General features: G+C 31.6%; 1 protein-coding gene across 1 annotated transcript; it reads right to left on the bottom strand.

The window, feature by feature from the left end:
• Positions 1-6,008: 6,008 nt before the first annotated feature.
• Positions 6,009-11,164, bottom strand: LOC133311495 (protein NRT1/ PTR FAMILY 3.1-like). The gene is made up of 4 exons (XM_061512550.1): positions 11,056-11,164; positions 8,482-8,699; positions 7,504-8,063; positions 6,009-6,927 (listed from the first exon to the last, which is right to left on the bottom strand). Exons 1-4 carry the CDS (start codon positions 11,162-11,164, stop codon positions 6,009-6,011), a joined length of 1,806 nt encoding a protein of 601 aa, XP_061368534.1.
• Positions 11,165-12,618: the final 1,454 nt, after the last annotated feature.

Here is a 12,618-nt window from a genome sequence, read left to right as displayed (position 1 = left end):
CAATGCCTGGCAATTTTTCGAACTGATATTCAAATTTCGTGATTTCCTTCTTCTTTATCTATTTGGGATATCCCCTGAAGAATGTTAGCTTTGGGTCTTTTTTAGGATATCCTCTGAACTAAACCAAGGATTTTTTATTTTATTTTTACTTTTTTTCCTCAGGCTTGAGTTGTTTTGATTACATCACTACTCAAGGTAAGATTTTGACGATCAATGACAAAATGAGGTTTACTCAATATATACTCATTAATTTGAATATTATGATATTATATTCATTGTTTACCAACCTATGCAATAATATATTTGAATATGCAAGTTTGATTTCAGCTTTGGAAGATGCTTGCTGGAGTGTGGAATCATAGTGACAGGTATGATCTTTGTATTTTGAAGAATATCCACAGCTTGATGTTTATAAGTTTATCATAAGAGAACAACACAAGAAGTTTTGTTTGAAGTTTTATTTTTATTTTTGGCATTTTTATCAGAGAGAGAGAGAGAGTAGAATATAGTGGTTTAAGTCATCCCAAAGTCTCTCTCCAAATGTTGGGAGATTGCAAACTTCCCAATATTAGGAGTCCATGGGGTACTGCTATGGTACGTGCCCAACAGTTTATGACATCTGTAGGATGGTCAACTTTGTCCCATGTGATGGTAGAGGATTTCAGCCTAATGGATTTCGTTGATATAAACAAAATAATATTGACTAGAAAAAAAGACTTATGTGCTGTTAGACTTATGTGTTGTCTTGTTTATCATGTATTGTGATTATCATGATATATTACTTTCATGTTACCAAAAACTATTGTAGAAGTAACAAACAAGTTACTTCTTGGGCAGCAAAATGCTGTTGCATTATGTTATCTTACATGTTCTTACTGCTACATTAGATTAGATTGGACCTTTTTACTGTTGTATTAGAGTCAGCAATGGTTCAGAATACAAACCATACTTCCTTGAGATCTGCTGAAATTAATAATAGTTCAAATATGCTGAAATTGAGCATATTGTAAGAAAGTTATCATCTTTTTTCAGAGAAAATGGATAAAACATGGATTACGAAATCATGAAATATGATAGATAATGAACAAGGAATTAGGGCATTCATTGATTTTTCTCTTTCGCATAGTTCTGTTGAAGGCTTGATACTATGCCCTGGCTCTCATTGTGGTTTTAGAAAGTGGCATCAAAAGGAGAAAATGTATGACCATTTACTTTGCACAACATTCCCAGAAGGATACACTTTTTGGTATTTCCACGGCGAGTCAGAGATCGGAGAAGTAGTAATGTTGATCCAGATGTGTTGCATGATGCCGAAGATCGCATTGTTCATGAAGATCCTATTCGAACCATGGTAAATGATGTTTTTGGGGTGGATGGGCACCATGAGAATTTAAATGTTGGAGAAGATAGAGATCCAACCCATAATCCATATGAAGAAGCGTTTAAAGGTAAAGAATTTTACGAATTGGAAAAAATGGAGATAATCGTTGTGTGAAAGGTGTAAGAAGTATTCAAAGTTATCCTTTATTGTGAAGTTGTATCATATCAAATGTTTGTGTGGGATAAGTGACAAGGCAATGACTTTGATATTGGAACTACTACACGATGCCTTTGAACAAGCAAAAATTCCAAATTCATTATATGAGGCAAAGAAAACAATTACCAAGTTGGGTTTAGATTATCAGAAGATACATGCTTGTCCAATTAATTGTATGCTATATTGGGGTATGGACGAAAATAGATAAATTTGCAAGGTATGTAACACATCTAGATGGAAACCACACACTAAAGGTGGTGACCTTAGTGATGGAAATAGGAAGCGTAATCTGCCTTCAAAAATGGTTAATTACTTTCCACTCAAACCACGCATACAAAGGTTGTTTCTATCGTCAAAGACTACAAAAGGCATGAAATGGCATGCTATGGATGGTGATGATGATGGCAAGATGAGGCATCCTAGATATTCTGAAGCTTGGAGGAAATTTCATTCACTGCACACATCATTTGCATTAGACCCACGTAATGTTTGGCTTGGTTTGGCTACTGATGGCTTTAATCCATTTGGTAATATGAGTTCTAGCTATAGCATTTGGCCTGTTGTTTTAATTTCGTACAATACACCTCCATGGTTGTGTATGAAGTCAACATCGTTTATTATTTCAACAATAATTCCTGGTAAACGAGTGCTAAGAAATAATATTGTTGTGTACTTACAACCCTTGATGAAAGAGTTGCAGCAATTATGACATGACAGCATAAACACTTATGATGCTTCAACACAAGAGATCTTCAAATTACATGCAGTTTTAATGTAGACCATTGGTGATTTTCCCAGATTGGGTAATCTGTCTGGGTGGAACACACACACTGGGTTAGCTTGTCCATCATGTAACTTTGATTTTGAAACTTGTTGTCTTTATCATAGTAAAAAATGGTGTTCTATAGGTTATCGATACTTTCTTCATCAAAGACACAAGTTTAGATTGAACAAGGTTCGATTTAATGGAAAGCAAGATATGCGTAATCCTCCAAGATTGTTGTTTGGTTGTGAAATTCTTGAACAAGTTCAAAATTTGCATGTTACCGATGTAAGTGGTAGAGGGAAAAGAGCACGTGTTAGTGACCGTGATGCACATGGAAACACTATGCAGTGGAAGAAGAAAAACATATTTTTTGAGCTTTTGTACTAGAGGCATAATTTATTACATCATAATCTTGACCTTATGCACATTGAGAAGAATGTATGTGACAATATCATTTTCACATTGCTTAATGATGCAACTAAATCAAAAGAACACATGAATGCTAGAAAAGACTTGCAAAGGATGGGTTGTAAGCATGACCTTTGACTGTTAGAGAATGAAAAGTATCCTTTAGGAGTGTACACAATGACTAATCAAGGCAAGAAGGCTTTCCTAAAGATCTTAAGGAATATCATTGTACTAGATGGTTATGCTGGCAACATTTCTAGGTTCATAGATGTTGATTCTATGCGGCTGAATGAGATGTTGAAAAGTCATGATTGTCATATATTGATGGAGCAACTAACACCGTTGGCCACACGAATCTCGTTGCCTTATAATGTATCAAGCATTTTAATTGAGTTGTGCTCATTTTTCAAATAGGTATGCGATAAGGTATTGACTGTTTCAAATTTGGATAATTTACAGCGTCAAGTTGTGCTAGCTCTATGCCACATGGAAATGTTATTCCCCCGTCATTTTTCACTGTCATCGTTCATTTGATTGTTCATCTTGTTAAGGAAGCTAAGCTTTGAGGTCCCGTTCATTACAGATGGATGTATCATATTGAGAGGTACTTGGGATAATTGAAATCATATGTTTGTAATAGAGCACAACCAGAAGGTTCTGTAGCCCAAGGTTACCTAATACAAGAAATCTTAACATTTTGTTCAAGGTACCTTGATAATATTGAGACTCAATGGAATCGACCCAGACGTGTTGACGATGTTCCTGATGATATAAACCGCAAGATATACGTAGATGAATTATTTACCAATGTAGGAAAGCCAATTGGTGCATCAACATATTTTGATCTTACATCCATGGAATGGTTACAGGCTCATAGACACGTGCTAACAAATTGTCCACTTGTTGAAAGCTATGTCCAGTAAGTACTGCCAATTATTTTTTAGTATGTAAGTTACTGTAATTTTTTTTAATGTCATTATTTTAATTAGGAAATTTGTGACCGACTTGAAGAGACAACTAAAAAGGAGTAATCGAAGTCAAAATGAGATAGATAGAAGGGTTCATAGAGAATTTGCTTATTGGTTCTCTAAAGTCTAAACGCGTAAGTATTTTGTCATATACTACAAATAATGAAGATTGCTTGTTTTTAAGTTAAAATGTAGTTCACTAAAATTAGTTAGTTAACTATTGTAGGTTGTTATTGATATGGATAGTATTGGGGAATCAAAGAAAGCCATTATGTTTTCCCTTGCAAAAGGTCCACTTTTATCAAGTTAGAAGGTTCAATGCATATAATGTTAACGGCACCAAGTATCGTACCTTGGAACGTGATAAGAACCTAAAAACCCAAAATAGTGGGGTTTATGGAACGTTTGACACTAGAAGTTATTCTAGTAATAACGATGGTCAAATGATATGTGGATGGGTTCCTCACTATGGCAAATTGATCGACATCATTGAGATTAGTTACAATGGGTTATTCATAGTGGCTCTGTTTAAATGTCAATGGGTTGATACCACTACTCAAAGAGGGTTAAAAAAAGGATAAATTGGGTTTTACTCAAGTGAACTTTTCTAAATTGGTACATACCGGTGAGAAAGAGGATGATGAGGTATTTATTAAAGCTTCTAAAGCTCAAATGGTTTTTTATGTTGACGATGACAAAGAAAATGGATGGAGTATACCTGTTAATGTGAAGCCAAGAGACTTATATGATATTGGTGAAGATATTATGACATGCACCGTCCAATTTCCATCACAAAACCTGGACCAAATTTTAGTTGATGACATAATACATCTACAGTTATCTAGACCTTCCATAGATGATAACGTTCCAACTTTGATTCCTAATCAAATTGAGGAAGAAGATATGGATATATGATTTATTCGTTAAATATGATTATGTCCATAATTTCAATTATTGTATTGTATTATTTTTGTATGGCTTGGTTTAGATGGTATATTATTTTTTTATTATTTTGTATTGTCAAGTTTTTTATATGTCAGTTATGTTGTATTTGAAATTTTATTATTACTTATGACTTATATTGCTTATGATGAGTGAGTTATGTTCTATTTCAAATTTATAAATAATTACTACCATACATATTTGGAGGTGAATAATTACATAAAAAATATCTAATATTTTAAGGTAAACTCTTCTCCAAATTAAATTAATTTTTTATTTATATTGTATGAGTTTGCACAATTTGTATTTACATGAAAATGGCACGTACTAAGAGATTCATTGCAAGGAGACAATCCACAAGCTCTACTATTCATGCACTTGAACATCAACATGGACAAGCAAGTATTGAACAATAACACAATACAAACCCCATAGGTACTAGTCAAGGAATAGATACTGAGCCACATGAATTGGCAGTCTAGCAAGAACAAATTTCAAGTCAATCTCCACGAGGTTCTGGTCCATCTTAGCCACCTAATCAAAGACCACTATCAAACCCTCCGAAGAGGACATGCAACAAATATTGGGTTGTTGATGTCTTAGCTGATAATAGAGTAGTTGATGAGGAACGATTGCGGGTAAGGGATGTTTTGGTACTTCCTCGTCACAAGAAAGTGGTTGTGGAATAGAGTGAAGATAAACACTTTCTCAAAAATTAGCATTTTCATATAATTAAATTATCTAAGTTTTGAAACATAAATTCATCAAATAACTATAGATATGTCATATTAATGAGTTTAATTAAAACTCAACTTAAATAAAAAGAAAGTATTTAGGTAAGAGTAATTAAGAAAATTATAATTTTATGTTGTTAATAAGGAATATGGATAGAAAAATTAAGAGGACCAATATTCTCATCCTAAAATAATTAAGGATAATATATTAAAAAAAAATATTTAAAAAACTAGCACATCACCTCTTCTTCTTTTTAATACAAGTAAAAATCAAACACATAATCTAATACAACTTACTCAAATCCTTCACCACTAGACTAAACCGAGTCACTTCACACATCACTTATGAATCCTGCATGCAGAATATTTGAGTTGCGATAACGTCGATATTTAGATAGATACTACTATTTTAAGACAATTATATTATTCAAGAAAATGAAATCACTGTCAATAATGTCAAATGAGTAAAGCACATTCGAAAATTAAACAAAAAGAAATACTCTGGCCTGTGCTTACATGTGGCACTTGTTGAGGGATTGAAAATTCAATGACTCATGTACCCAAAAAAAAAAAAAAAATCAATGACTCCCATAATACAAATTAGACATAACGAATATGATCGTAAGTACATTAATTTTTTTTCTAAACTTTCTCTACTCATCATCTCTGCCATCTTTTGAATTGACAGATGAGATTTTCCTATTGGGCTGTTCCAAATCTTCTTCCTTTTTCATTTCAGTAGTTTCTTCCAAGGGCTTGTAACTGTAAAACCAAACACACATTCCAAAATAAATGAGATTTAAAACCTGAATCCCACTAACAAGAAAATAATAGTACTCCAATCTACCCCTATTAAGGTTCCTATCAGGCAACCAATTGTTCTCTTTGCCACTATATTTATGGACAATTGATACTATAAATGTACCAACATAATTCCCAATGGCTATAGTTATGCAATAGAGAGCTGTAGCACTGCTTCTCATGCTTTCAGGTGACTGATCAAAGAGAAATTCAAAAAGTCCAACACTCATGAAAACATCAGCCATTCCATGCAAACAATACTGAGGTACCAACCAAAACACACTAATAGGAATAGTGGCTTTTGGATCATCCAATAAGTGGTACTTTGCAGCAACTTCTTTCCTTTTTATTTCCACAGGTGCTGAAATTACTGTGGCTATAATGTTAACTATAAAGCCTACTCCCATTCTTTGTAGGCATGTGATTCCAGAAGGGTTCCTAGTGAACCTACGAGCAAAGGGAACAAAAAGGCGTTCGTAGAGAATAACTCCTGTCATCATGGTTAGCACACTGAATATAGACATACTAGCTGGAGAAATTTGGAATGAATGAGAAAGGTGACGATCCATTGTGCGTGCTTGTTGAATGACAAAGCTTGGAAGATGTGATGTAGCAGTTATGAGCAAAATTCCTGATGAACAAATTGGAAGGATTCTAATGATAGATTTTAGCTCCTCAACTCTATGAACAGTGGCCACTTTCCATAAGTTTGGTGTTGCATTTGGATCTCTGCCCTCCTCCCCTGTCACAATTGCAGCCTTGTCCAACCATCTGTAGTAAGAAATCAAGTGGGGAAAATGAACTTTTAGGATGTACATGATAACGTTTTCAAAAAAAAAATTATGTCCTATTTTCAATTTTTATCTCTTATATTTGAACTTTAAAACTAGTCTTTACAAATTCTGTTGTAAATAACAAATTCAACCCCTCCCGATTCTGTAATGAATCAATGGGCAAATTGATTAATGGGTAATTATCAATATGATTTATCTCATAGCAGGTGATCTAGATTAGTAACACAAAAATAAAGGGGTAAAATCAATGAAAGTCATATGGCTCAAAATAGAGATTTAGCTAAATTTGATTCAATTGATACTTTTTTAAAATGTCTGCTCACACGAGAATCCACTAGACATGGAGGGTGGATAATACACAAGTCCACTTAATACCATATAAAAAATTAATTTAACCCAAAAGTTTACGCTGTTATATGAAGGTTCATCCATAATTTATATATTTCTCTAACATTCATAAAGGGCAATATATGTTGATAATAACCAAGCCCAACCCATTTGTTCATAGTCCAAGTTTTTGGGTTGAACCAAAATAACTAAATATTTGACTTACTTGTATTGGTCTGTGTGTAAAAGCTTTCCTTCCAAAGAAATAGCATCGTCAAGTTCTTTATTTTGGTACAACAGCTTGGGATCGTCTGGTAAAGCCTCCTTCCTTTTCTTTAATGCAGCCACAATCACTTGGGCCAAACGAACCAAAGGACTCCCCTTTGGTTTTACATTCTTATAGAGTGGTGAGCCCAAGACAAAGGCAATGATGGATATGAACATGACAATGGTTGGTATTGCAAGGCCCCAGCCCCAGCCCGTATTGTCTTGAATATAAACCACAATGGTCAAAGCACTTAGAGAAGCGAATCCCATGCAGAAAAAGTACCAATTGAAGATGTTCCACTTCCTAGATGCCACACCATTTTTGGTCATATCAAATTGGTCTCCTAAGAAGGGCACAACACAAGGTCTAATGCCACCTGATCCAAGAGATGTGAGGAGCAGAGAGAGGTATAGTATCCACAGGTTTGAGGATGTGGCTTCTTGGCAATTCACTTGTGTTGGGCATGGTGGAGGGCGCATATGTGGCAATATAGCTGATACAGTCATAACAACCAACCCCTGTGTCAAGCAAGTGTATGACGATAATTAGCACGATATGCAACACATATTTAGATAATATAATAGTATTTTGGATCAAAATTAAACTTAATAGACAATATTTTGTAAATAGGAAAAAATATTTCTGTTTTTATGGCAAAATAATTTTTCCATCACACTTACATAAAAATTAGTGGATCCAGTTAATATTTTTTTTCCTTCTCTTTGTAATGAAACTCATTCACTTTTATGTGAGTATGACAGGAAAAATATTTCTGCACCAGAAATAATAAAAACCAATTACTAAATTAAATGTGAATCCTAACTGTTTTTAAGTAGTTATGTAATTGAAATATTTTATATTTAAACATTGAAAGTACTTGAGAAATACTAGCTAGTATAAGAAGTTTCATGATGAGATTGTGTGGAGAAGAGGAACCAGTTCATAAATGAGAGAAGCAACAGTAATGGTCCAAAATCGGCCAGCAAAGGACTCAGCAAAGAGAGCACCAAGGAGAGGAGTGAAGCTAGCAGTTCCACCAAAGATTGTGAGAGTGTTTGAGGCCAATACCAATGGCAAGTTCAGCTCTTGAGTCAGGTAACTTATCAAGTTACCATGAAAACCAGCCACCGCAAATCTATCACATACTTCATTTGCTGCATGTATATGTTCAACACCCAATTACCAGTCCAAATTAATCTCGTTCATACAGAAAATGAAACTGGAATCATAATTGTAATATACTAATATTTAAAGATAGATGTACTCTTAGTTAATTACTCGTTTATAAACAATTTTATTTTATTTTATTTTATTTTATTTTATTTTCAATCTGTCAATTTTCCAAATAAAAAATTGCCTTGTGGCTTGGCGAGTAATTAATTGAGAAACAACAATTTTTAAGTGTAAGCAATTTCTCACATAATTCCAAATTAGGATGGTGGTTAGGTAAAGTTTTGATAAAAGTCTTACCCAAAAAAAAAAAAAAAAGTTTTAATAAAAGTAAATATTACACGCAAGGTTCACCTAGGTCAACATCCACTTCTGTTGCCATCAACCGCAATTATGTTGAAAAAATAATAATTTAATGTTACATAATAAAATTGTCTGAGAAACATTTAATAATATTTTTAAAGGCATTAGCTTCAAAAGAATAATAGTACAAAAAAGACAAAAATGTTAATTAATGCTGGTAAAAAAAATTAATTATGTAATAGTGATAGTATATAATAAAATTACTTTGACAACTGAAATTTATTTTTAATAAAATTACTATATTAAATGGAAAATGAAAATTTTAATAGAGAAATATTAATCAAGCGATAGTAATAGTAAATAGTAAATAGTAAACAGTAAAGTTCAATTGAGAAATAAAGACGTATTTCAGAAAAAAAAATTATAAATATTAAATATTAAATATTAAATATTAAATAATATTATGTATATATTTTAAAATAAAAATGAAACACCACGAAAAAAGAGTACAATGTTAAGAAGTAATATTCGAAAGAAAGTGATTATAAACAGAGTAAGGATGACAATAGATAATAAATTAGTTCCTTTTTTTGGAGGGAATAAAGTTTCTTTTAAAAGCAAATGATCATGCATATTTCAATAAAATAATAAACATAAAATGGACCGTGAATATCTTTTGTATTATCGTCGTATTGAGTACTGTGTATAACTCTCTTTCAAAATAAAATTATAGATAATATATTCTTGGAAATATATAGGTCTAGTTTTGTTTCTCTTTCCCTCCTCGAGAAATATGTCAGTATGGGTATTGTATTTTTACTAGGCAGATATATAGATACTAGGATAGTATATTAAAATTTTCGGTACAAGAAAAAGGTAATTTACCCATAAGATTTATTCACAACTTGGCTTATTAAGAAATGTCTAAATTACTGGCATACATTGTTAAGTGACAACTTGGCTTATTAAGAAATGCCTAAATTACTGGCACACATTGACCTCGTACTACTCCTAGTCTTCTATATTAATAATTAATAAAGGGAGCTAATATCTATTAGTGTAGACTCCAATCAACTTCATAATCAATACAATTACACAGATCTCAAGTTGACTAAAAAACAAGCGAATTTCTAAATAAGTTATTTATAGGTTAAAATTTCACCACTTTAATTTTTTAATTTACTATTGAATTAGTCTTTTAAATTTCACCACTCTTATTATTTATTTGGTTATCATTAGATTAATTTGAAATTAACATTAGTTAATTTTTTCTTTTTTTTAATCATTGATTTCAAATTAATCTAATAATAATCAAATAAATAAAAAAAGTGATAAGTTTGAAATAGTGTGAGTATAACCTCCCCCAAAAAAAAATACAATGACACATTATTATTTGAAAGATTTGAATTTACTCAAAAGAAATTTAGACTCAAGAGTAAATAGAATCTCGGACGTATTTAATTAATAAAAGGAGCTAGCATCTATTAGATAAAAACTATCTATTAGTACATAATCAATCAACACAATAAGAGTAAGACTCTATAATTTTTTTAAAAAAAATAAGAAATTAATTTTGTAATTTCCTGAAGACAGATGCATCACTTCGAAGGTTTAAGTTGTACTACTCTCTGTTAATTTTTTCATATATTATGTCTCAGAATCAAAATCCCTTCGTTATAAACTTACTTTTGTAAAGCTATAAATTAAGAGAAAAAATTTATTTACAAATTTCTTTTACAAATTTTTGTAAATTACACTATATACTCCTGAAAGTACATAATGTAACTTAATATAGTTTAAGAGAACATAGTATAGTTTGTAAACAAAAAAATTTGTAAATATAATCATCCCCGTAAACTAAATAAGTTAACTATGAAAGGCCATTATTACCCAAAAAAAAACAAAAAACAAAACTATGAAAGGCCACGAAACACCTCTCTCTCTCTCTCTCTAATCGACGAACAAATTGATAATGAGAAGGGGAAGGGTATTAAGGAGAAGATTCAGGATGAAATAAATCCACACAAAAGCGCTCACCAAGGATGAAAGGCAATGTTCTGATGCCTCCTCGTCGCTTCATCTTCTTACTTTGTAGCTCTTCTTTCACCTCCACCTCGCCACTGCCCATGTTCTTCTCTATCTCCATATCAGCAGATATATATGATGCAGATACTTTATGTATGTAATATACATCCTATGCAGTTTTGCACTCATCTATATATACATATTATGACATAAATTAATGTATACGGGTTAAGAATAATGATAATATAATACAATCAACTAGAATGACTTCTTAATTTAGCTCGTGATTCCGCCTCAATTTTTTAAGATTGTCTACAGAGTTGGCCATGATCGTAAGCGAATTGTAATTTTTAAGAAAGAATTGAAGTTCAAGTCCAAGCTAAATGTTTTGTATAAGAAAAAATTAGACCAGTGATAAGGGTTTGTTCGAGTTTAGCCAATAATTTTGAGTTCGAGTCTCTAAGAAATAGTTGTGTTAAAAAACTAATAAAGAGAGTTTTGTCACCCATGTGATCCTACATAATTTGAACTAAACTAGTCCAAATCGATAAACAGATAAATAATATAAAAATAAATAGAAAAATAAACCTACATTTAAAGGGCATGATCGAGTATACAATAAAGAAAAAAAATAATGTGTCTTCATTCAAATAAATTTGCATTTTCTTTTTAAAAAAAATAAGAGAAAAGTTCTTTAATTTGGAAGACATAATGCTAATAGATTGGAAGTTATGAGTATTAAAGCCAGGTTATTTAAGTGGAATAGCGTTTTCCTGTTTTATTTCTTTTCTTTTTGATTTTTGGTATATTGTTTTATTTCTTTTATGTCAAATAACAAAATGATCTAGCTTGTAAATACTTTAATTTCTGGAATGATGATTTTAATTATCTCTTAACATAGAAGAACTTTGGAATTGTAGCCCGACGGTTTTTTTTTTTTCTTTGAGGGGTTCACAAATTAAAAATCTTTTGAATAAAAGTTTAACAACACATAAATTTTCAATGGGTTTAATGTTTTTCAAGTTGTAGGAAAAAATTTATATCCTACACATATAAAAATATGTTGGGCCCAAGTGAGGAGAAGAGAGAGAGAAATATGGGCTCCATATATTTTTATATGTGTGTAGAAAATAAATTTATCTCCTAATAAATTTATTAAGGAGAAAAAATAGATATATTTTTATCTAAAGATAACTCATGATTTATAGTGAAAACTGAAAACAATTAATTCGTCTAAAACAAAAATTTCATTTATATGGTAGTAACGTTTCTTATTTTATGGGAGATAACTTTATCTTCCGCAATATTAAAATAACATCATTTTGAATTTAGGATTAAAAAGAGGGTTTGGGAATTTACAATTAAAAATAAAAGGTATTTTAGTAAAATTCATGATGCAGGAGAAAAATAAAATTTTCAAAATACCCTTTATTTTAATCCTAAATCCCAAAACGACGTTTTGGGGTTGCAGAAAATAAAATTATCTCATGTAATAGGAAAGACACACATACATATATATATACACACACACACACACACACACACATATATATATATATATATAGGTTTTAGTGT

Source organism: Gastrolobium bilobum, unplaced genomic scaffold (genome assembly GCF_033153095.1).
Source record: "Gastrolobium bilobum isolate Gb01-03AN ecotype WA unplaced genomic scaffold, APGP_CSIRO_Gbil_v1 utg520344, whole genome shotgun sequence".
In the NCBI taxonomy this organism is placed as follows: domain Eukaryota; kingdom Viridiplantae; phylum Streptophyta; class Magnoliopsida; order Fabales; family Fabaceae; genus Gastrolobium; species Gastrolobium bilobum.
The sequence above is the reverse complement of the archived record's forward strand: the minus strand, read 5'-3'. Positions and strand labels throughout refer to the sequence as shown.